We start from the raw sequence: 26,727 nt of genomic DNA, 5'->3' as shown, positions 1-26,727 counted from the left end.
CTAAACCGAAGCACCCAAAGGATAGCCATACATGCAAGGGGCCAACGCTCTATCACTGTACAGATGGAAACAGATGGCAATTAGTCCACTTACTGTTCTGCTTTCTGGCGACCCGACCCAGGTTACGGCTCCTCATCGACGCCTATGGGGAGTTTCACACCATCCGCGTGTGATCCACCAACCCTCGCTGCAGCCTCCACAGCGTGGGATCGCAGGCTGCCACGTGCGTAGCCACCATTGCATCGATCGCTTGGGGTTGGGGCATCCGTGACCCCTCGTACATAACCCCTGGCGTGCCACCGCTCAGAGCCGTGATCGCCGTCTGATGTGCCTGGACACCACCGGCGCTGGGTAATAGTCGACTGCTGTCTGAGCTTCACCACCCCCTGCCCCCTCCGTGTAGTTCCCTTCACAGGTGATCGCTTTTGACACTTGCCCCCAACTGTCGGTATGCCGAATGGAGGGTCATGGTGATGGTGGGGGACACGCGCGTGGTTGGGTTGTGTTGTGAGGTGGCGGTGGTCACCGATTCACGATGGGCGGGTGGCGCTGGATCCGGTTGCTCGCCTCCAGGACCTCCTTGGCAACGCGGCCACTGTGGAGGGGAACAAGGCACCGGAGTGAAACCGGCACGGCCGGGCAGCCTGGGCTAAATGTCTGGGTTAATCAGCCCGGTGTTAATCAGGGTTAAATATCTGGTGTTAAATAGGGTTAAATATCTGGTGTTAAACAGCCCAAGGTTAAACAGCCAGGTGTTAAACGGATCATTATCTGCTTTCAACATGCGAAGTTAAACAGCTGAAACTGGATCTGTAAATTGCTGGGTGATCTCATCTGCCCTGCGCCCCAAGGTCCGAGCGCAGCGAGCGATTCCATCTCCGTGACGTCCGATCTCCATCTCACTGCGTGATCCTCCCTCGTGCTGACATTTTAGGGACACATTCCTGAACTGCCCAAGCGGCGATGCAACCAAGACTGAAGGAACAAAGCAGAACTGAAATCGACACCGTTGACAGTTTGTGAGATCAAAAGTCCCACAGTCCGTTCAGTACTGGGAACCACCAATTCGGCAGGAGGACGTTGAACCTCGCATTGGCGATCAATCGGGTGTTGCTGTAGCCACGAGACCGATGATGCTACGAGAGCGATGGGTTCACTAGACGACGAGGTGGTGGATGTCACCTGAAGCGGTGCTTGCTTCGCCGGAACAGCAGGTTACTGCTGGAGACGGCGCGGATCTGGCTCGAGCGCTCCAGCCTTCACGCACGCACACAGCGTGCAGCTCTCACGGTTACCCGCAACACACAGGGGAACCCTCCCCCCACCCCGCTACAGCCCTAACAGAATAGGGGCAAGTGCTTTTAGTGAGCACCTTTGAAGGCAGGCACGGCACGCGAGGGGGTGGGTGGCCAGCACTACGCGCGGCCGCCTTTGTCTCCCCAGAGGTGATGTTTACACACCGCACCAGAACCGGTTCAAATAATCGTCACCGGTGTTGGCTGTGAGCGGGAACTGACCTCGGGTTTCCGGGTTTGTAGCGGAGCATCCTAACCACTACACTACCGCTCCCCACATACTGCACAGTTACACACAGTTGTACATACACACAACACACGCACAGGTTATCTCAGTGACACACACACAAGTTTAGACAGACGGCACGCATTCATGAGCTTGCGTACTGAACCACACACGCAAACACACACACACTGGCATTCATACAGAGGCAGGTATAACACACACCCACAAACACTACACACAGCGCCGCACGCACACACAATCGCATTGCCCTCAACGCGCCCCCATTGCATTCTCCAATCTATCCGTGCGGAGCTTTTAAGCCGTTTCCTCCGAGTCCTCCGGGTTTCCTCCCATGCGAAGCCGACCATTCACTGAAAATTGGCCCAACGTCCCCAATTGCAGGACCCTCCGGAGGCGAGAGCCTTGAGACTCGGTGAGGCTTTCCCTGGGCAAACAAAGACCGTGAGTGTGAGTATTACACACACACAGAAACATGCGGCACACAAGCAGTAGGCACGCACACACGCAAACACAAGCAAGCATACACAAGCAGCAGGTACGCACTGGTCTGGCACACAAAGACCCCCCAGTGTGGCCTCTAGCAGACTCGTGCTGTTCAGCGAGTAGCACCTATGAAGGCCAGCAAAAGTTTAGCGGGGTCGGCCAGCACCACACCCGGCCACCTTTGTTTCCCCAGTGGCGATGTTTACACGTGGCACCAGGTACTCATTTGAGGCTGAGTCGACCTAGGGTGAGGGAGGCCCAACCGGTTCAGATAATCGCTGAGAATATTGCTCATGAGTGGGAATCAAACTCGGGTCTCTGGTGGGTTTACAACCGAGTGCGGCGCTAGCTGCTGTCCCACTGCTCCCTACTATTCTGGCTCACGCACGGACGCAAGCACACGAGCGAGCACAGACACCATGATCGCTGCTTGCGCTGCTGATCCGCTCAATGAGGCCATTGTCCGCGTGCCAGATGGGGGCAGCCTCCAGTAAATAGCAACAGCAGCGATCACGGCCCCCTCCTGCTCGCCGTGTACGCCACACGTGTATGTGCGCACGCCGCACGTGTGTGTGTGTGCCACACGTGTGTGTGCGCCACAAGTGTGTGTGTGTGCGCCACACGTGTGTGTGCCACACGTGTGTGTGTGTGCACCGCACGTGTGTGTGTGTGCGCGCCGCACGTGTGTGCGCACCGCACGTGTGCGTTGTGTGTCTGTGGTCACATGGGCCGTAGTGGCGAAGCTATAGGGGTGCTTTGGGGACCTGCACCCCCACAACGCCCCCCTCTGTGTACCCTGCACCTCAATCCCTAACAACAATGACCACAACATTGTCCGCTAGTTATTTGGACCAGATGGCGGGACAATGGCAGCAGGGCAGGTCGCTGCGGTTTACTGCACAGCAGCAGACTGGGATCTGGCAGAGGAGGGCAGAAAGCCGTCGGTGCCATCCGCCATCGCCACAGCTCACCGCTGCCGCTACCTTCTGCCAGACCTCGCAACGGCTTGCTCCATCAAAGCCCGCGACCGCCACGGTCTCCCCATAGCTGGAGCCACCATCCCACTGAGCGAGAATAAAGATCAACCATAAGCCCGCCCACTCGCCCGCTCGAGGTCAACGTCCCTTCTCGCGAGAGTTGCCGAGCACCGGCCCGGAGGCTCACGCGGGACCCGCCCGCGTGCCGGCCCTGGCTTGCGCACGTGCAAGTGGAGGCCTCTCACTGGTAGAAGGCCTGGCTGTCCACGGCGCTCCTCCAAACGTGCTTGCAGGCCGTCGGCGACGCCGCGTGGAACGGCAGCGTGAACCTCTTCTGCCGGATGGGGGAGCGAGGCAGACACAAAGGACATCCCCCGTGTAGGCTTCATCAGACCGTTGGGGTGAGTGGTGTTAGCGAGTAGCGCCTATGAAGGCCGAAAAGGCACACGAGGGGGGCGAGTGGCTAGCACCACGCACCAGGTACTCATTTGAGGCCGAGTCGATCGAGGGGAGGCCCAGTACCGGTTTATATAATGGTCACTGGTGTTGGCCGTGAGCTGGGGTCGTAGCGCAGTGCGCTAACCACTGCGCCACCACTCCCCACAATTACAATAACAGGTTCACACGCAATGTGACCGGGTGCTGTGCATGGGGTCGACGTTGGGTTGAAGCTGCTGTGGGTTTGATGACGGGTTACAGCTCGCAGCCGAGCTTTGAATCGACTACTGTTCAGCAACTCGTCGTATGCCCAGCGTAACCATATTTGGTCATGACGCACACCGACTTCACACCACCGTAATCTATCCCTGCGTATGCTGGGTATCTCGCTGCTGCCGTACCGCAACGCCGGAGGCTCCGGTGGAGGCGCGAGCGCCGCTCACCTCCTTCTCAACGCAGTGCACGTGGAACGTCTTCCCTTCAAACTTCAGCTTTCGAATCTCCGACCTGGAAGGGGGAGACAGCGGGGGAGGGGGAGACGGCGAGGGGGGGCGACGATGGGGGGGGGGGGGGAGGCATTAATTGAGCGGCTGCGAGGTGTCTGGGAGCTTCCGTCACGGAGCGGCAGCTCCATCGCACCGCCACCACCGCCGCCCGGGAGCTGCCGTGGTCGGGGCGGGAAGCGGACCCCTGTGGGTAGCTGACCGCGCGCTGCCGATAGGACGCGGAGATTTACTCAGCTCTGCGTCTCGCGACGATCCCGCACGATGGTGCGCGAGGGTCTCCACGAGGTGTCGCTTGGCACACGCACGCAGCAACAACCAAGTGACGGTGACGTCACCACGGTGCTTGTGTCAGGCGAGGTGCACTTTGATGCCACGGGAAGTGTCGAAGGTTCACTGGTGGCAGGTGGTGGCGGTGGTGGCGATGGTGGTGATGGTGGCAGATAGAGGGGGATAAACGTGCATGATACAGGCTGGAGAAGAGATGGACAGATGTGGTATGGGAGGACGTGGAGCTGAGTGGACTTGCCGATGACTGGTACCAGCGGAGTCAAGATCGGCCTCTGAAGGATACTCGTGAGGGATGCTACTGGGCAGTTGGAGGCAGTCGCCTTCCAACAACAACAGAGGGCAGAGGAGCGACGCTCACAACAACGAGCGGAGCGCCGGGCGGATAAAATGGAGCAAGTTGGCACAGGAGGGGGCACAGCTGGTGCATTTGCAGTTGTCTCAGTCAGTCAAACCATGGCACCTGCTGTGACCTGCCAGCAAGGGTTTGACATTTCACGTGGTCTCAATGTGCACCTGGGCTGGCACGGACGCCGTAGTTATGTCATTGTCACTTAGTGGGGAATGGCGGGGTATTGGCAGCGGCGGTGGCGGCAGTGGTGGTGGTGGCGGCGGTGAGGAGGAGGAGCGTGTGAAGCTGGTCAGGAGGTGATGAGGGGCTGGTGAGGAGGTGGTGAGGGGCTGGTGAGGAGGAGCGGGTGTGCGGACCAGGGCAGGAAGATGACGCGCTTGCCGTCCTGGAGGACGCTGAGGCCGGGCGGCGTGAAGCCCAGCAGCACCGGCATCCCCGTCACGTCCTGCCGGTGAGGAGCAGTGGTGAGGACAAGCGGTGAGCACGAGCGGTAAGCGAACGGCCAGCAGAGGTGAGAACAGGTGAGCATGCAGGCACGAGTTGTCAGGCACGTGTGGGCGTGTGTGCGAGAGTGGGGTGGGGGTGATCGTGTGGGGGTAAGAGAGAGGCGAATGCGAGTGGGTAGTGGGTGAGGAGCGGGTGAAGGGGTGGGTGAGGATGTGTGTGGGAGAGAGGCAAGTGCAAGGATGTGTGGGTGAGGAATGCGTGGGTGAGGAGTGAGTGCAGGGGTGGGTGAGGAGCGAGTGCGTGGGTGAGGATATGTGCGGGAGAGAGGCGAGCGCGTGGGGCAAAGTTCAAAGTGCGCGGCGTGTAGGAGCGAGGAGGCTCGGTGGGTGAGGTCGGAGGGGAGCCTCGTGTGTGCGCGTGCTGCGAGAGAGAGAGAAGACGAAGGGAAGTCGAGCGCAGTGCGGGTGACACGGCCGCGTGGAAAGCGTGGCCCTGGCTCACAGCTGGCCAAACGCAGAAACCACCCACCATCGTCTCCCTGCACAACCTCCTCCCTCACACCACGGAAAGGGGCTCCTAGTAATCGGGGCTCACAGCAGCCGGCAGGCCGGACCCCGGTGACATGGGTGGGTGGGTTTTGGTGGGTGGGCGAGGGACATGCATTGGCCGTGCACGGGACAAGGGTTAAACCTGGACTCGGGAACCCTTCGTCCTCACCGGGGAACGAACAGGACTTTCGAACGTCCTCTGGTGGGCAAGCACAAAGACAAAGATCCCCCGTGTAGCACATAACATCATTTTGGGGCAAGTGCTTTCGTGAGCGCCTACGAAGACTGGCAGGGCACACGAGATGTGTGGCCAGCACCACGCCCGGCCGCCTTTGTCTCCCTCGTGGCGATGTTGATACACCATGCCGGGTACTCATTTTGAGCCTGAGTCGACCTAGGCGAGGCCCAGGACCGGTTCAGATAATCATAACTGGCGTTGACCATGAGCAGGAATCGAACTCGGGTTACCGGGTTCATGGTGTAGCATGCTAACCACTGCACCACCACTTCTCACAAGCACACGCATGCACGCATGCTCACGTACACTCGCTCACACGTACGCTCACACACACGCCCGCTCACACGCACACTCACACACACACGCACGCTCACTTGTGTCACTGCACGGCGCCTTGTGCACAGTGATTGAGTACCCGAATGAGAGAGCATGGAGAAATTTGCTGTTGCTGTGTCCAGGTCATGGGAAATATCCCCTGCCCACCCTCTAGTACCCGATTAGTGCAGCTAATATGATTATTACCGTGACAAATAGGTTTGATGTGTCCCCCTATGTGTCCCCTCGGCCAGAGTTAACCCAGGCCGGACTTGAAGCAGACATAATTAGCATCAAGTCTGTGCAGAGAAAGGCAACCCCTGGGAAGGTGAGTGGTGAGCGGTGAGCGGTGAGCGGGCACTGCAAGGGCCTCACCCGGCAGGGCTGCGGGTTGAACCCGTACGTCTCCAGCTCCTGCACCTTCTGCAGGAAGTTCTCCTCGGCCTGCGCCGGTGTCTGTCCGCTGGGGACACAGACAGAGAGAGAGACGCAGAGACACACAGAGACAAAGAGACACACAGACACACAGAGACAAAGAGACAGAGTCACGGCAGGGGCTGTCTCTCCGTGACCGACACACACACACACACGTGTGACTGTGTGTGTCTGTGTGTGTGTGTCAGTGTGAGTGGGGAGCGGTAGTGTAGCAGTTAGCGCGCTGCGCTATGGACCTGGCGACCCGGGTTCGATTCCCGCTCACGGCCAACACCAGTGATGATTATCTAAACCGGTCCCAGGCCTCCCCTAGGTCGACTCAGCATGAAATGAGTACCTGGTGCGGTGTGTAAACATCACCACTGGGGAGACAAAGACGGTCGGGCGTGGTGCTGGCCACCCACCCCCTCGTGTACCATTCCGGCCTTCATAGGTGCTCGCTAACAGCACTTGCCCCTACAGTCTGTTAAGGCTATATGGGGGATGTCAGTTTAAAACGGAGGAAGCTTACGCGACCAATATCATCCATAATACAGGTTTTTTGGGGGGGGGGTTAGATTGCGTAAATATATAAATGTGTCGTTAAAACCCAACAGCCAACTAGTAAAGGTTGTTACGTAAACAGAATATGCCAATTCGTCACTAGTACAGCACACCGGTGTGTTGGAGAGCCAAGCCACAACATTTACAATCTGAGTACGACGTTTCGCCAGTAATTACAACGAGCTTCATCAGGCGACAGCCAGATTTGTGGATAAGTCCACCTGTTTCGTTCCTTATATAGAGGCGCAGATGTGCTGACCACCATTCTGCGATCTTGCGAAATGTGGGGGGGGGGGGGGGGTTACTAAGGCAACGTGCATTATGCATTATGCGAGCCCTTTGAACTTGTCCTTTCTGTGTATTGTGTCTGAGAAGTGAAATTCAACATGTTAAAGAAGCGCTGCAAATGAACGGTTAAAATTTATGCACAAATCAACAGGGCATTCATTGAATGCCAAAACCAAATCGAATAACACGAGCATTGAAACTGCCCAAGTTATTATAACGATCAAAATACCGTACATTCGGGGAGTAACTGATAAACTAGCCAGATGTTTGTAAAAACAAAACATCCGAGTCAGATTTAGCACGGTACATAAGATACAAAAATTCATATCTGGTACAAAGATGTATTACCGAAGCGATCAACAGAAGGTGTGTACAGGATTAACTGCACGTGTGGTAAATGCTATGTTGGGCAAACAGGACGAATGATCAGCACGAGACTAAAAGAACATCAGAGAATTTTTTCTTATCTCAAATACAAATGTCAGCAGTAGCAGAACACGGGTGCCAACAAGGACACTCAATTGATTTTTATAATGTTGAAGTTATGTGCAAAACTAGCTACTACTGGCCAAGAATAATTAGAGAATCTATCGAAATTGAAAAAAATAACTTTAACTGTTAGGAAAGCTACAGCCTTAGTGCTGCGTGGAGCGAATAATCAAATAATACATTATTGAAATGCATGCCTACAAAGGGCAGCATACTTCAATCGGGATTACCGTTGGTATGGCTATTTTAATACACATGTATTGAGTTCAACTGAGTCGCAAACGTACTCTTTGGAGGCAACACATTTATTAACACCAACACACGGGGTAACTGCCCCTTAACAGAATAACAACCTGTGGTGGTGACCACCATGCTAAATACACTAATCACACCGTAAAAAGCTACAACAGACCGGACCACAGCTTGGGTCCAGGTCCACGTGTTGGAGACTCTACAGGACGTAGGACGTAGACGAAGGTTTCTTCAGGGTGAACAACAACACCGGTCCCTCTGGGGGACCCGGCTTGTATCCTCTGTGGCGTGGCCGGCTCCGCCCTTGGCCACGACCACCTTCCAGAATCCTCGAGCAGGATCTCGACCCTGACCACGTGACCACCCCTAGTCCCCACTTGGGGCCCCTGTGTAGACTTAACTGGTCACGTGTCCTCTGGGGTCAACCAGAGTGCCACGGCCCTTAGTAACCCCATTTCCATGGCCGGCACTCCCACACCCTATCCTGTAGGGGCCGGCACTGCACGCCAAGCGTGGTGCCATCCAGCGCTATCGATCAGCGCTCACCGAGCCCCTCTAGGGCCGGTACTGCACCCACATCCTAGTGGTGTCCGCGATGTCAATACACCGCACGCCGTGCCTCTCTAGGGCCGGCATTACACAGTGACATTCCGCGATGTCACTACACACACAAATAGACAGGAAGGACAAGTTCAAAGGGCTCGCATAATGCATAATGTACATAGCCTCAGTAATTCCCCCCCCCCCCATGTGGCGCAAGAGCGCAGAAGCGTGATCACCACATGATCACCACATCTACGCCTCTATATAAGGAACTTCTCCACAAATCTGGCTGTCGCCTGATGAAGCTAGGTGTAATTACTGGCAAAATAGCGTACTCAGATTGTAAATGTTGTGGCTTGGCCCTCCAACACACAACCGGTGTGCTGTACTAGTGACAAATTGGCACGTTCTGTTTACGTGACAACCCTTACTAATTGGCTGTGTCGGGTGGTGGCCGGTTTTAATGACACATTTATATACTTACGTGATCTAACCCAAGAAACCTCTATTATATGAGGGATATTCTTTGGTTCTTTCGGTAAAATCATGTAGGTAGAAAATAAAAAAAATAAAAAATAATATATCACGACGTTTCGATCGCAACACAAGCGGTCGTCCTCAGGCGGAAAAAAATATAATCCAGCAGTGGAACTGCTGAACCAGCGAGAGAGCTGTTACAACAAGAGGTTATATATGTGGCGATGGGCAAGCAAGCGGGGTCTGAGCTGGAAAGGAATTCCATCCACGGACGCAAGCACGTCAGTTGTGTTAATGGGGGAGATTAGGGAGAGAGAGATTAGGGAGGGAGATTAGCATGAATGAGCTTCCGTCGCTGCATAAGAGTATCATCCCTGCATATGCGCACAACAGCAGTGTTAATAAGAGATTAGCACCATGAGAGTGCAATCAAAAGGACCTGTGAGCATGAGAGTGAAATCCAAAGGGCATGTGAGCATGAGAGGTGCAATCCAAAGGACATGTGAGAGATCTAAGAGAGGCACAGAGAAAGAGAGACAGAGAGTCGGAAATAACAGCTGACATAAGCATGTAGCATGGAAACATCACAGTCAGTTAAGACTTTACCTGGCTAATAACGTCCTTCCAATGATTGCTCAGTTTGTACCCATCTTCTCGGTTGAAGTTGTGTCTGTGTTTATATATCTGGATGGCTTCATGAACAAATCTCTGAAGGTAGCCGGTGGGTTTGTAGAGTACCTTCGTCTTGGAAAAATAAATTTTGTGTGAGCCCACAGCGTTAAAACTATGATCAGCAATGGCAGAGGTATTGGTCCTACCGTGTTTCAGATCTGCCTTGTGTTCACGAACGCGGTTAGAGACGTCGTTTCGTTTCCCCAATGTAACTGCTGCCACAACCACAAACTGAGTTATTGCAAGGCATGACTCAGATCAGCTCAATAACAATGGTAGGAGGCTGCTAGACATCTGTGCAGCGCATGGGTTTGTAATCACCAACACGCTATTCCGGCATTAGCATATCCACACAACATCATGGGTGCACGCTGGGTCAAAGCAAGAACATCTGCTGGACTATATATGTAATGGAACAGCGAACGTGGGTCCATGTCCTTAACATAAGGACCTATCGTGGAGCTGATCTGCCCACTGACCATCCAATGGCTGGCGTGTCATTGGTAAGTTGCGCCTATGATATGTCCACTGTGGCCGAGGGCATCGATCTAGGACCCCACTCAAACCCACAGTTGCCTGGTCTCCGCTTGAGAATTTCATCATCGTAAGCAGCTGGGGTTGGCATTGTCCTCCCTTCTTCCAGATACCAAGGGAAAGTGGGTGAGGTTCAGGACTGTGGCTCGTCCAGCTGCTAATATGGCTGCATTTGGGAAGCAGTCCAGACCTCCCCAGAGACCCTGGCGAACGTAAGTGGTGTTGCGGCTCGCGGAGAGAAAGCGGTAGGCCCACTCCCATCGTCTACAGCATCCCTCGTCCGAGAATGAGGCTTACAGCCTTCGCTCAGAGATTCGGACATCTGTGTGGCGCTGCATGGATGGGTGGTGATCATGGGTTGCTGAGGAGATGTAAACTACCTCAGTAGAACAGGGTCACACATCACACTTTAACTCCATCAAAAAAGTGATTTGCCACACAACACCTATTAATATTCTGAAGGGCAAAAATGGTGATCCGATCTCCATCCCCCAAAGAGAAGGTTCTCAGGTTTGCTGATCATTTCTGTGAGGCCCTGGGAAAGATGAAATCCCTCATCGTATATAACAACATGGGGCAAGGTGGGGTTGACCCTGCAGGGGCTGCTTTTTGTTGATGATTCGAGAAAGTAGCCACTCTCTGTGAGTGGTTGGCCAATGTGACATCTGTTGAGGAAGTGTGAAGGGCAATCCGGAGCTGGAGACCAGGCAGAGCGCTGGGTAGAGATCACCTCTCAAGCGAACTGCTGAGGGGGGGTGACATTTGGGTGGAAACGCTATGTGACATCATTAAAACAGTTCGGTACCATCAGTGTTCAGATTTGCTTCTGTGGGGGAGGAAGGATGCTACTGGGCAGTTGGAGGCAGTCGCTTTCCAACAACAACAGAGGGTAGAGGAGCGACGCTCACAACAACGAGCGGAATGTCGGGTGGCTAAAACACAGCAAGTTGGCAAAGTAGGGGGCACAGGTGGTGCACCGGCCACTCATCTCAGTCAGTCAATCCATGGCACCTGGGTCTATCCCGTGACCTCCTGTCAAGCGTGCGTTCGACACTTCATGTGGCCTTAGAGTGCACATAGCCTGGCACAAGCGTCGTGGTGACGTCACCGCCACTTAGTGGCGAATGGCGGTTGTTGTTGTACAGATCGGTAGTGTAGCGGGTAGCACGCTGCACTACAAACCCGGCGACCCAAGTTCGATTTCCGCTCACGGCCAACACCAGTGATGATTTTCTGAACCAATCATGGGCCTCCCCTAGGTCGACTCAGCCTCAAATGAGTATCTGATGTGGTGTGTAAACATCGCCACTGGGGAGACAAAGACGGTCGGGCGTGGTGCTGGCCACCCACCCCCTCGTGTACCATTCCGGCCTTCATAGGTGCTCACTAACAGCATTTGCCTCAACAGTCTGGTAAGGCTACACGGAGGATCTTTGTCTTTGTATGAATGTGTGTACGTGCATGTGCACGTGTCTGCGTGTGTATGCGTGCGTGTGTGTGCGTGCGTAAGTGCGTGTGCGTGCGTGAGCGTGTGTGTACATGTGTGAGTGCGTGTGTGAGTGCGTGTGTGAGTGCGTGTGTGAGTGCGTGTGCGAGTGCGTGCGTGTATGTGTGTGAGTGCGTGCGTGTGTGTGTACCGGAGCTGGGTGCGGTGGAGGTCGTATGCGTGGGTGAGGAGCGAGGGGTGAGCGTGTGTGTACGTGTGTGTACGTGTGTGTACGTGCGTGTATGTGTGTGAGTGCGTGTGTGTGCGCGTACCGGAGCTGGGTGCGGTGGAGGTCGTGTGCGTGGGTGAGGAGCGAGGGGTGAGCGGCGGGAGGCAGCAGAGCGACTCGCGCCTCACGGTCGTCCGTGCACTCCTCGGGGTCATAGTCGCCCGTATCCGCTGCAGCGAGACAGCCACGTGAGGGTGAGTGGTGAGGTGAGTGGTGACGTGCAATGAGTGGTGAGATGAATGGTGAGGTGAGCTGAGTGGTGAGGGTGAAGTGTGTGGGGAGCTGAGTTGTGTGGTGAGGTGAGTGATGAGGTGAGTGGTGATGTGAAATGAGTGGTGAGGTGAATGATGAGGTGAGTGTGGAGCTTAGTTGTGTGGTGAGGTGAGGCCAGGTGAGTAGTGAGGTAAGGTGAGAGGTGACGTAAGGTGAATGGTGATGTGAAATGAGTGGTGAGGTAAGTGGCGTGGTGAGGTAAGTGGCGTGGTGAGTTGGGAGGTGTGATCAAATCATTAGTGAGGTGAGTGGGGAGGAGTGAGGTGAGTGGTGAGGAGTGAGGTGAGTGGTGAGGAGTGAGGTGAGTGGTGAGGAGTGAGGTGAGTGGTGAGGAGTGAGGTGAGTGGTGAGGAGTGAGGTGAGTGGTGAGGAGTGAGCAGTGAGGTCCCTCACCTTGCAGGATGAAGGCGATGAGCCAGGCCATGTCTGCAGCTGGCGCCAGGAGGTGGCCGTGCCGCAGGTCCCGCTTGAGCTGCAGGAAGAGCAGGTACCTGCGGCACACACACACACAGCGCACACACACACAGACACACACACACAGACACACACACACAGCGCACACACACACAGCGCACAGACACATAGCACACACACACAGCACACACAGACACACACAGCACACACAGTCACACACACACAGCGCACACACACACAGCGCACACACACACAGCGCACAGACACACAGCGCACACACACACACACAGTCACACACACACAGTGCACACACACACAGCGCATACACACAGCGCACACACACACACACAGTCACACACACACAGCGCACACACACATAGCACACACACGCAGCACACACACACAGCGCGCACACACACAGCGCACACACACACACACAGTCACACACACACAGTGCACACACACACAGCGCATACACACAGCACACACACACACACACAGTCACACTCACACAGCGCACACACACATAGCACACACACGCAGCACACACACACACAGCGCACACACATACAGTGACACACACACACAGTCACACACACACAGCGCACACACACACACAAGTGACACACACACACAGCACGCAGACACATAGCACACAAACACAGCACACACACACACAGGGCACACACACAGCGCACACATACACACAGCGCACACACACAGTCACACACACACAGTCACACACAGCGCACACACACACACACAGTCACACACACACAGCGCACACACACACAGCGCACACACACACAGCGCACACACACAGTGCACACACACACACACACAGTGCACACACACACAGCGCACACACACACACAGTCACACACACACAGCGCACAACACACACACAGCGCACACACACACAGCGCACACACACACAGCGCACACATACACACAGCGCACACACACACAGTCACACACACACAGTCATACACACACACACAGCGCACACACACACAGTGCACACACATAGCGCACACACACACAGCGCACACATACACACAGCGCACACACACAGTCACACACACACAGTCATAAACACACACACAGCGCACACACACACAGTGCACACACACAGTCACACACACACAGTCACACACACACAGCGCACACACACACAGCACACACACAGTCACACACACAGTGCGCACACACACACAGCACACACACACACAGTGCACACACACACACAGCGCACACACACACAGCGCACACACACAGTCACACACACACAGCGCACACACACACAGCGCACACACAAACACAGCGCGCACACAGCACACACACACACACACAGTCACACACACACAGCGCACACACACATAGCACACACACGCAGCACACACACACACAGCGCACACACACACAGTGACACACACACACAGTCACACACACACAGTCACACACACACACAGCGCACACACACACACAAGTGACACACACACACAGCACGCAGACACATAGCACACACACACACAGCACACACACACAGGGCACACACACACAGCGCACACATACACACAGCGCACACACACAGTCACACACACACAGTCACACACACACAGCGCACACACACACACACACACAGTCACACACACACAGCGCACACACACACAGCGCACACACACACAGCGCACACACACAGTGCACACACACACACAGTGCACACACACACACAGTGCACACACACACAGCGCACACACACACACAGTCACACACACAGCGCACACACACACAGCACACACACACAGTCATACACACACACACACAGCGCACACACACAGTGTACACACACACACACAGTGCACACACACACACAGTGCACACACACACAGCGCACACACACACACAGTCACACACACATAGCGCACACACACACAGCACACACACACAGCGCACACACACACAGCGCACACATACACACAGCGCACACACACACAGTCACACACACACAGTCATACACACACACACACACAGCGCACACACACACAGTGCACACACACAGTCACACACACACAGTCACACACACACAGCGCACACACACACAGCACACACACAGTCACACACACAGTGCGCACACACACACAGCGCACACACACACAGTGCACACACACACACAGCGCACACACACACAGTGCACACACACACAGCGCGCACACACAGTCACACACACACAGCGCACACACACACAGCGCACACACAAACACAGCGCGCACACAGCACACACACAGTCACAAACACACGGCACACACACACACAGCGCACACACACAGTCACACACACACAGCGCACACACACACACAGTGCACACACACACAGCGCGCACACACACAGCACACACAGCGCACACACACACAGTGCACACACACACAGCGCACACACACACAGCGCACACGCGTGGAGTGCGTGGCGTGGAACGCGTGTGTGTGGCGTGGAACGCGTGTGTGTAGCGTGTGCAACGCGTGTCTATATAGTGTGCGCGTGTAGAGCGCGCGTGTGTGTATATAGCGTGTGTGTAACGCGTGTGTCACGTGTGTGTGTAGCGTATGTGTGTAGCGTATGTGTGTGTAACGCGTGTGTGTGTGGGGTGTGTGTGTTTAGCGCGTGTGTGTAGCGTGCGTGCGTGCAGCATGTGTGTGTGTGTAGCATGCGTGTGTAACGCGTGTGTGTGTATGGGTGTAGAGTGTGTGTAGCACGTGTGTGTAGCTTGTGTGTATGTGTAGCGTGTGTGGGTGTAGAGTGTGTTGTGTAGCACGTGTGTATGTGTGTGTATGTAGAGTGTGTGTATGTGTGTAGCACGTGTGCGTGTGTAGAGTGCGTGTGTAGCACGTATGTGTAGAGTGTACGTAGAGTGTGCGTAGAGTGTGCGTAGAGTGTGTGTGTGTAGCACGTGTGTGTATGTAGAGTGTGTGTATGTGTGTGTGTGTAGAGTGTGTGTAGGTGTGTGTATGTAGAGTGTGTGTAGAGTGTGTGTGTGTAAAGTGTGTGTATGTGTGTGTGTAGAGTAATTACCAACACGCTCTTCCGGCATCGGCGCATCCACACAACATCATGGATGCATGCCGGGTCCAAGCAAGAACATCTGCTGGACTACATAGTGACGGACCAGCGGATGCGAGCCCATGTCCTTGACACCAGGACCTACCGTGGAGCTGATCTGCCCTCTGACCATCGACTAGTCATCTGTAAGATGCGCCTGCCATTCTTCCACTCCGGTGGTGGGTGTACACCCAGGATCCCATTCCAACCAAAAGTGGCCTGGTCTAAGTTAGCTGATGAAAGTTGCAAGCGAGAATTTCATCATCGCTTGCAGCTGGGGTTGGCATCGTCCCCCACTCCACCTGATGTCGAGGGTAAATGGGCGAGGTTTAAGACTGTGACTCATGCAGCTGCAATGGCTGCTTTGGGTACGCGGTCCAGACCTCCCCGGGAACCCTGGCTGACGGAGGAGGTGTTCAGGTTAATTGAGAAAAAGCGACAGGCCCACTCTCATCACCTACAGCATCCCACGTCAGAGAATGAGGAGGTTTACCGCAGTCTTCGCTCGGAGGTTCGGAGAGCCGTGAGGCGCTGCAAGGATGGGTGGTGGTCGCGGGTTGCTGAGGAGATGGAGTCTGCCTCAGTAGCCCGCGATCACAAATCACTATTTAACTCCATCAAAAAAGTAACCTGTAGCGCCACACCTATTACCATCATTAGAGGAAAAAACGGTGATCCAATCTCCGACCCCCAGGAACAGGTTTGCAGATTTGCTGAGCATTTCTGTGAGGTCCTGGGGGAGGGAAAATCTCTCAGCCAGGAAAACATCATGGCACAAAGTGGGGATAACCCTGCTGAGGCTGCGGTGCCTCAAATATTGGAAGAGGTCACCCCCTGTGAGTGGCTGGCTGAGGTACCAGCTGTTGAGGAAGTACTGAGGGCGATCCGGAGTCTGAGACCAGGGAAGGCACCGGGCAGAGATGATCTCCCAAGCGAAATGCTGAGGGAGGGTGGCGTTTGTGCACAGACTGCCCTATATGACATCATAACAACAGTCTGGACCACTGGACGGGTTCCGCAGGACTGGAAGGATGCCCTGGTGGTCCCCCTCTTTAAGAAGGGGGACCGTACCGACTGTAACAACTACAGGGGCATCTCACTCCTCAGTGTGCCGGGTAAGGTCCTGGCAAGGATTATTCAACATCGCCTTGCTAGGCATGCTGAGGAGAGGCTTGCAGAGCCCCAATGCGGTTTCAGGAAAGGGCGGTCCTGCACAGATGCCATATTTTCTGTCCGTTTGCTACAGCAGAGGTGTAGGGAATTCCAAAAAGACCTACATCTCTGCTTTATTGACCTGGTCAAGGCCTATGATACCATCAGTAGGACTGGGCTCTGGGTTGTTCTTCGTGCTTTCGGAGTCCCTGACCCTATGCTCACGATCATTAAGGACCTTCATGATGGTGAGCGGGCCCGGGTAAAACTACGTGGCCGGGAGTCGGAGCCTTTCCCTGTACACCTTGGGGTGCGACAGGGATGTCCTCTGGCTCCCACATTATTTAACATCTATTTCGACTGCGTAGTTCGTGAAGCCTTCAATAGCTGTACCGGGGGAATTACCATTTGGTACAGATATAATGGGAGGCTGATCGACGCCCGGGTGCGATCAAGGGATGGCTCCCTATTGGTCAACCACGTTATGTATGCCGATGATTTGGTAATAGCTGCTCATTCAGAAGAGGAGTTGGAGACGCTGCTGCTGAGACTGGAGTGTGCCACTAAGAGGTGGGGCCTTACCATCAGCCCCACCAAAACTAAGCACCTGCCTGGGTATTTTGTACCATCGGGCACTCCACCCCCACAACTCCCAATCGGTGATGGGGCAGTAGTGGAGAGAGTGGAGAGTTTCCCATACCTGGGCAGTGTGCTCATGACCGGCTCCAGTTTATCAGCAGAGGTCTCACTCCGAATCAGTCGAGCGGCAATATCTTTTCATCGGTTGCGTAACGCTGTGTGGAAGCTACCTGGTCTGTCGCCCCGCACGAAGCTTCAGGTCTTCTCGGCCACGGTCATTCCCTCCCTTCTCTACGCTTGCGAAACGTGGACCCCCCTAGTGGAGCATCTTCGCCGGTTGGAAACATTTAGGCTGGCCTGCCTACGATCCATCCTGGGTTTAACCAGGCTGGATTGTGTGAGGAGCTCACAAGTCCTTGAAAGATCTGGGCAAAGTCCCATCAGTGAGCTCCTCCGGCAGGCAAGGCTGCGTTGGCTGGGTCATGTAGCCCGCATGCCCAGCCACCGCATGCCTAAACAGCTTTTGTTCGGCCGGATCCAGGGGGCTAAACGGGCGCGGCACGGGCTACAGAAGAGATGGAGTGATGTGGTACAGGAGGACGTGGAGCTGAGTGGACTTGCCTATGACTGGTACCAGCGGTGTCAAGATCGGCCTCAGTGGAGGAGGCTCGTGAAGGACGCTACTGGGCAGTTGGAGGCAGTCGCCCTCCAACAACAACGGAGGGCGGAGGAGCGACGCTCACAACAACGAGCGGAGCGCCGGGTGGCTAAAGCACAGCAAGTCGGCACAGTAGGGGGCACAGGTGGTGCATCAGCCAGTCATCTCGGTCAGTCGACCCGTGGCACCTGGGTCTGCCCCGTGACCTGCCAGCGGGCGTTCGACACTTCACGTGGCCTCAGGGTGCACATGGCCTGGCACAAGCGTCGTGGTGACGTCACCGCCACTTAGTGGCGAATGGCGGTTGTTGAGTGTGTAGAGTGTGTGTGTAGTGTGTGTGTGTATGTGTGTGTATGTGTGTGTGTGTAGAGTGTGTGTGTAGAGTGTGTGTATGTGTGTGTGTATGTGTGTATGAAGAGTGTGTGTATGTAGAGTGTGTGTATGTGTGTGTAGAGTGTGTGTATGTGTGTGTAAAGTGTGTGTGTAGAGTGTGTGTAGAGTGTGTGTATGTGTGTGTAAAGTGTGTGTGTAGAGTGTATGTGTAGAGTGTGTGTAGAGTGTGTGTATGTGTGTATGTAGAGTGTGTGTATGTGTGTATGTAGAGTGTGTGTATGTGTGTGTAGAGTGTGTATAGAGTGTGTGTATGTAGTGTGTGTATGTGTGTAGAGTGTGTGTATGTGTGTGTGTGTAGAGTGTGTGTATGTGTGTATATAGAGTGTGTGTATGTGTGTGTAGAGTGTGTATGTAGTGTGTGTGTATGTGTGTAGAGTGTGTGTATGTGTGTGTATGTAGTGTGTGTGTGTAGAGTGTGTGTATGTGTGTATGTGCACCGTGTAACTTATCCGTGTAATCGGAGCGGCGCCGCTGCGTGGATCTGGGGTCACCGATCTCACACAGCAGCTGCTGCTGTAGCTTCTGTGCGGCTGTCGTCGTGTAGTGACTGAGTGGTGACTGAGTGGTGACTGAGTGGTGACTGATTGGTGACTGAGTGGTGACTGCGTTGTGGCCACACCTGGAGATCTCTTCGCGAAGGGCGAGTGCATCGGCAGGGTAGAACCGCACACGAAAACTCAGCACGTATGGCGGGCTGCCTGCAGGCGGCACACCCCACACGTCACACCCCACACGTCACACCCCCACACGTCACACCCCACACGTCACACCCCACACGTCACACCCCACACGTCACACCCCCCACGTCAAACCCCACACGTCATACCCCACACGTCACACCCCACACGTCACACCCCCACACGTCACACCCCACACGTCACACCCCACACCCCACACGTCACACCCCACACGTCACACCCCACACGTCACACCCCACACGTCACACCCCACACGTCACACCGCCACACGTCACACCCCCACACGTCACACCCCACACGTCACACCCCACACGTCACACCCCACACGTCACACCCCCACACGTCACACGTCACACCGCCACACGTCACACCCCCACACGTCACACCCCACACGTCACACCCCACACGTCACACCCCACACGTCACACCCCCACACGTCACACCCCCACACGTCACACCCCACACGTCACACCCCACACGTCACACCCCACACGTCACACCCCACACGTCACACCCCACACGTCACACGTCACACCGCCACACGTCACACCGCCACACGTCACACCCCCACACGTCACACCCCACACGTCACACCCCCACACGTCACACCCCACACGTCACACCCCACACGTCACACCCCACACGTCACACGTCTCACCCACACGTCACACCCCACACGTCACACCCCACACGTCACACCCCACACGTCACACCCCACACGTCACACCCCACATGTCTCACCCACACGTCACACCCCACACGTCACACCCCACACGTCACACCCCACACGTCACACCACACACGTCACACCCCACACATCACACGTCACACCCCCACACCACATGTCACACCGCCACACATCACACCGCCAGACTTCCCCCACCACAAAGATCCCCCGTGTAGCCTTAGCAGATTTCACAGACTTTTGGGGCAGTGCAGGACCGGTTCAATTGATCGCGAGTGGGTATCGAACTCGCTCTCTGCCGATTCCTAGCAAAAGTGCACTAACCACTGCACCACCACTCCCCATTATACCATACGAGCACCACATACCACACCACTGGGAGCTGCTGTGCCACCACCATCACCAAGACCGCACTTCAGGCAACTGCTGCACCCGCTCATTGGCCCCACGATCAACAATTTACTTATTTATCCAGGATAGCCACAGTGGACTATTTTTCAGGAGCGTCCTGCCGCACTGGGTTTTTATTTTAAGATGTTCTTTAGCCAAATAATGATGACCCACGTTTATTATTCACGTGGGAGAAAACCGAAGCACCCGGAAAAAAACCCCATGCATTACACATGGGGGCAACGCTCTATCCCCGTACAGATGAAAACAGATGGAGGTTAGTCCACACTTTGCTGTACCGCCTTCTCCTGGCGAGCCAGGGTACGGCTCCTTCCTCGACGGCCACGGGAACATCCGTGTGTGATCCACCAACCCACGCTGCTGCCTGGACGGCGCTGGGTTACAGGCAGCCATGTGAGGAGTGGCGGCCGCCACCACTGCCACCACCGCCATCACCGCCAACCACCACCACTGCTCGGATTGCTCAGCGAGTCACGCACTGGACGGGGGTCGTGTAACGAAGCCCACTCACATTTCAGCTGCTTCACCAGTGGCCTGGAGACGTCCACCCAATGCTGCGCACGGCACACGAAACAGGGGCGGCCAGCAGCAGTGAGGGCAGCAGCAGCAGTGGGGGCAGCAGCAGTGGGGGCAGCAGCAGCAGTGGGAGCAGCAGTGGGGGCAGCAGCAGCAGTGAGGGCAGCAGCAGCAGTGGGAGCAGCAGCAGTGTGGGCAGCAGCAGCAGTGGGGGCAGCAGCAGCAGTGGGAGCAGCAGCAGCAGTAGAAGTGAAGGCAGCAGCAGCAGTGAGGGCAGCAGCAGCTGCAGCGGGGGCAGCAGCAACAGTGGGGGCAGCAGTGGGGGCAGCAGCAGCAATGGGGGTAGAAGTGAAGGCAGCAGCAGCAGTGGTCAATGGTGGCACGGGGGGGGTGATGGGTGAAACAGTGGTGAGTGGTGGGGCGGGGGGGGGGTGATGGGTGAAACAGTGGTGAGTGGTGGGGTGGGGGAGGTGATGGGTGAGACAGTGGTGAGTGGTGGGGCGGGGGAGGTGATGGGTGAAACAGTGGTGAGTGGTGGCGCGGGGGAGGTGATGGGTGAAACAGTGGTGAGTGGTGGGGCGGGGGGGGTGAGTGGGGGGACGTGGTGAGTGGGGGGACGGTGGTGAGTGGGGGGACGGTGGTGAGTGGGGGGACGGTGGTGAGTGGGGGGACGGTGGTGAGTGGGGGGACGTGGTGAGTGGGGGGACGGTGGTGAGTGGGGGGACGGTGGTGAGTGGGGGGACGTGGTGAGTGGGGGGACGGTGGTGAGTGGGGGGACGGTGGTGAGTGGGGGGACGGTGGTGAGTGGGACGATGGTGAGTGGGATGGTGGTGAGTGGGGGGACGGTGGTGAGTGGGGTGACGGTGGTGAGTGGGGGGATGGTGGTGAGTGGGACGGTGGTGAGTGGGGGGACGGTGGTGAGTGGGGGGACGGTGGTGAGTGGGACGGTGGTGAGTGGCTTGGTGGTGAGTGGGGGGACGGTGGTGAGTGGGACGGTGGTGAGTGGGACGGTGGTGAGTGGGGGGACGGTGGTGAGTGGGGGGACGGTGGTGAGTGGAGGGACGGTGGTGAGTGGGGGGACGGTGGTGAGTGGGACGGTGGTGAGTGGGGGGACGGTGGTGAGTGGGGGGACGGTGGTGAGTGGGGGGACGGTGGTGAGTGGGGGGACGGTGGTGAGTGGGGGGACGGTGGTGAGTGGGGGGACGTGGTGAGTGGGGGGACGGTGGTGAGTGGGGGGACGGTGGTGAATGGGGGGACGGTGGTGAGTGGGACGGTGGTGAGTGGGACGGTGGTGAGTGGGACGGTGGTGAGTGGGGGGACGGTGGTGAGTGGGGGGTTGGTGGTGAGTGGGACGGTAGTGAGTGGGACGGTGGTGAGTGGGGGGACGGTGGTGAGTGGAGGGACGGTGGTGAGTGGAGGGACGGTGGTGAGTGGAGAGACGGTGGTGAGTGGGACGGTGGTGAGTGGGACAGTGGTGAGTGGGGGTACGGTGGTGAGTGGGACGGTGGTGAGTGGGACGGTGGTGAGTGGAGGGACGGTGGTGAGTGGGGCTACGGTGGTGAGTGGGACGGTGGTGAGTGGGGGGACGGTGGTGATTGGGACAGTGGTGAGTGGCTTGGTGGTGAGTGCTCCTCACTGTCTGCCCGTCGGTGTCGCGGTAGTGCAGGCAGAAGTAGTCCCTCTCGAGCAGGTCCAGGTGGTTACACACGTGGTCCAGCACTCGCTGGCCCTTGGTGTCCTTCTACGGGCCCGGGGACACGGCAACACGCAGACACACACACACGGCAACACACAGACACATACCGCACACACACACGCCACACACACACACGCCACACACACACACACGCCACACACACGCCACACACACACACGGCAACAGGCAGACACACGCCGCACACACATACACACAGCAGAAACACACACACACGGGGACATGCAGATACAGACACACAGGTTAACACACTGACACGTGCAGCACACACACAGGTTAACACACTGACACGTGCAGCACACGCACAGGTTACCACACTGACACGTGCAGCACACACACACACACGTTCACACAAAGACAAGAGAGACAAAAGGAGGACAGTGGTGGTGGTGGTAACAATGATTAGGAGGGTGATGGTGATGATGGTGCTGCCAGTGATTAGGAAGGTGATGGTGATGATGGTGGTGACAGTGATTAGGAGGGTGATGGTGATGATGGTGCTGACAGTGATTAGGAGGGTGATGGTGATGATGGTGGTGACAGTGATTAGGAGGGTGATGGTGATGATGGTGCTGACAGTGATTAGGAGTGTGATGGTGATGATGGTGCTGCCAGTGATTAGGAAGGTGATGGTGATGATGGTGGTGACAGTGATTAGGAGGGTGATGGTGATGATGGTGGTGACAGTGATTAGGAGGGTGATGGTGGCGATGGTGCTGACAGTGATTAGGAGGGTGATGGTGATGATGGTGGTGACAGTGATTAGGAGTGTGATGGTGATGATGGTGCTGCCAGTGATTAGGAAGGTGATGGTGATGATGGTGGTGACAGTGATTAGGAGGGTGATGGTGATGATGGTGCTGACAGTGATTAGGAGGGTGATGGTGATGATGGTGCTGACAGTGATTAGGAGGGTGATGGTGATGATGGTGCTGCCAGTGATTAGGAAGGTGATGGTGATGATGGTGGTGACAGTGATTAGGAGGGTGATGGTGATGATGGTGCTGACAGTGATTAGGAGGGTGATGGTGACGATGGTGCTGACAGTGATTAGCAGGGTGATGGTGATGATGGTGGTGACAGTGATTAGGAGGGTGATGGTGACGATGGTGCTGACAGTGATTAGGAGGGTGATGGTGACGATGGTGCTGACAGTGATTAGGAAGGTGATGGTGATGATGGTGCTGACAGTGATTAGGAGTGTGATGGTGATGATGGTGCTGACAGTGATTAGGAAGGTGATGGTGATGATGGTGGTGACAGTGATTAGGAGGGTGATGGTGACGATGGTGCTGACAGTGATTAGGAGGGTGATGGTGATGATGGTGGTGACAGTGATTAGGAGGGTGATGGTGATGATGGTGGTGACAGTGATTAGGAGGGTGATGGTGACGATGGTGCTGACAGTGATTAGGAGGGTGATGGTGATGATGGTGGTGACAGTGATTAGCAGGGTGATGGTGATGATGGTGGTGACAGTGATTAGGAGGGTGATGGTGATGATGGTGGTGACAGTGATTAGGAGGGTGATGGTGACGATGGTGGTGACAGTGATTAGCAGGGTGATGGTGACGATGGTGCTGACAGTGATTAGGAGGGTGATGGTGATGATGGTGGTGACAGTGATTAGGAGGGTGATGGTGATGATGGTGGTGACAGTGATTAGCAGGGTGATGGTGACGATGGTGCTGACAGTGATTAGGAGGGTGATGGTGACGATGGTGGTGACAGTGATTAGGAGGGTGATGGTGACGATGGTGCTGACAGTGATTAGCAGGGTGATGGTGACGATGGTGCTGACAGTGATTAGGAGGGTGATGGTGACGATGGTGCTGACAGTGATTAGGAGGGTGATGGTGACGATGGTGCTGACAGTGATTAGGAGGGTGATGGTGATGATGGTGCTGACAGTGATTAGGAGTGTGATGGTGATGATGGTGCTGACAGTGATTAGGAAGGTGATGGTGATGATGGTGGTGACAGTGATTAGGAGGGTGATGGTGACGATGGTGCTGACAGTGATTAGGAGGGTGATGGTGATGATGGTGGTGACAGTGATTAGGAGGGTGATGGTGACGATGGTGGTGACAGTGATTAGCAGGGTGATGGTGACGATGGTGCTGACAGTGATTAGGAGGGTGATGGTGATGATGGTGGTGACAGTGATTAGGAGGGTGATGGTGATGATGGTGGTGACAGTGATTAGGAGGGTGATGGTGATGATGGTGGTGACAGTGATTAGGAGGGTGATGGTGACGATGGTGGTGACAGTGATTAGCAGGGTGATGGTGACGATGGTGCTGACAGTGATTAGGAGGGTGATGGTGATGATGGTGGTGACAGTGATTAGGAGGGTGATGGTGATGATGGTGGTGACAGTGATTAGGAGGGTGACGGTGACGATGGTGGTGACAGTGATTAGGAGGGTGATGGTGACGATGGTGGTGACAGTGATTAGGAGGGTGATGGTGATGATGGTGCTGACAGTGATTAGGAGGGTGATGGTGATGATGGTGGTGACAGTGATTAGCAGGGTGATGGTGACGATGGTGCTGACAGTGATTAGGAGGGTGATGGTGATGATGGTGGTGACAGTGATTAGGAGGGTGATGGTGATGATGGTGGTGACAGTGATTAGAAGGGTGATGGTGACGATGGTGCTGACAGTGATTAGGAGGGTGATGGTGACGATGGTGGTGACAGTGATTAGGAGGGTGATGGTGATGATGGTGCTGACAGTGATTAGGAGGGTGATGGCGACGATGGTGCTGACAGTGATTAGGAGGGTGATGGTGATGATGGTGCTGACAGTGATTAGGAGGGTGATGGTGATGATGGTGGTGACAGTGATTAGGAGGGTGATGGTGACGATGGTGCTGACAGTGATTAGGAGGGTGATGGTGACGATGGAGGTGACAGTGATTAGGAGGGTGATGGTGATGATGGTGCTGACAGTGATTAGGAGGGTGATGGTGATGATGGTGGTGACAGTGATTAGGAGGGTGATGGTGATGATGGTGCTGACAGTGATTAGGAGGGTGATGGTGATGATGGTGCTGACAGTGATTAGGAGGGTGATGGTGATAATGGTGCTGACAGTGATTAGGAGGGTGATGGTGACAATGGTGCTGACAGTGATTAGGAGGGTGATGGTGATGATGGTGGTGACAGTGATTAGGAGGGTGATGGTGACGATGGTGCTGACAGTGATTAGGAGTGTGATGGTGATGATGGTGCTGACAGTGATTAGGAAGGTGATGGTGATGATGGTGCTGACAGTGATTAGGAGTGTGATGGTGATGATGGTGCTGACAGTGATTAGGAGGGTGATGGTGATGATGGTGGTGACAGTGATTAGGAGTGTGATGGTGATGATGGTGCTGACAGTGATTAGGAGGGTGATGGTGATGATGGTGGTGACGGTGATTAGGAGGGTGATGGTGATGATGGTGCTGACAGTGATTAGGAGGGTGATGGTGACGATGGTGCTGACAGTGATTAGGAGGGTGATGGTGACGATGGTGGTGACAGTGATTAGGAGGGTGATGGTGATGATGGTGCTGACAGTGATTAGGAGTGTGATGGTGATGATGGTGCTGACAGTGATTAGGAAGGTGATGGTGATGATGGTGGTGACAGTGATTAGGAGGGTGATGGTGATGATGGTGCTGACAGTGATTAGGAGGGTGATGGTGACGATGGTGCTGACAGTGATTAGGAACGTGACAGTGATGATAGTGGTGACAGTGATTAGGAGGGTGATGGTGACAATGGTGGTGACAGTGATTAGGAACGTGACGGTGATGATAGTGGTGACAGTGATTAGGAGGGTGATGGTGACGATGGTGCTGACAGTGATTAGGAACGTGACGGTGATGATAGTGGTGACAGTGATTAGGAGGGTGATGGTGATGATGGTGGTGACAGTGATTAGGAACGTGACGGTGATGATAGTGGTGACAGTGATTAGGAGGGTGATGGTGACGATGGTGCTGACAGTGATTAGGAACGTGACGGTGATGATAGTGGTGACAGTGATTAGGAGGGTGATGGTAACGA

General features: G+C 55.3%; 1 protein-coding gene across 1 annotated transcript in view; it reads right to left on the bottom strand.

Moving 5' to 3' along the window:
- LOC144734920 (FERM domain-containing protein 5-like) overlaps positions 1-26,727 on the bottom strand; it is a 62,426-nt gene that overhangs the window by 5,301 nt on the left and 30,398 nt on the right. Inside the window, exons 2-12 of the mRNA XM_078617376.1 lie at positions 22,591-22,695; positions 20,950-20,992; positions 19,264-19,342; positions 12,746-12,843; positions 12,123-12,249; positions 6,507-6,594; positions 4,940-5,028; positions 3,884-3,947; positions 3,248-3,336; positions 1,183-1,257; positions 527-595 (exon numbers count right to left, since the gene is read on the bottom strand). Of these exons, the coding sequence (XP_078473502.1) occupies positions 527-595; positions 1,183-1,257; positions 3,248-3,336; positions 3,884-3,947; positions 4,940-5,028; positions 6,507-6,594; positions 12,123-12,249; positions 12,746-12,843; positions 19,264-19,342; positions 20,950-20,992; positions 22,591-22,695 (926 nt within the window). The remainder of the gene's footprint in view (positions 1-526; positions 596-1,182; positions 1,258-3,247; positions 3,337-3,883; positions 3,948-4,939; positions 5,029-6,506; positions 6,595-12,122; positions 12,250-12,745; positions 12,844-19,263; positions 19,343-20,949; positions 20,993-22,590; positions 22,696-26,727) is intronic.

The sequence above is a fragment of the Lampetra planeri genome, chromosome 53 (assembly GCF_965212315.1).
Source record: "Lampetra planeri chromosome 53, kcLamPlan1.2.h2, whole genome shotgun sequence".
NCBI classification, from domain to species: domain Eukaryota; kingdom Metazoa; phylum Chordata; class Hyperoartia; order Petromyzontiformes; family Petromyzontidae; genus Lampetra; species Lampetra planeri.
This window is presented reverse-complemented; position numbering and strand designations above follow the sequence as displayed.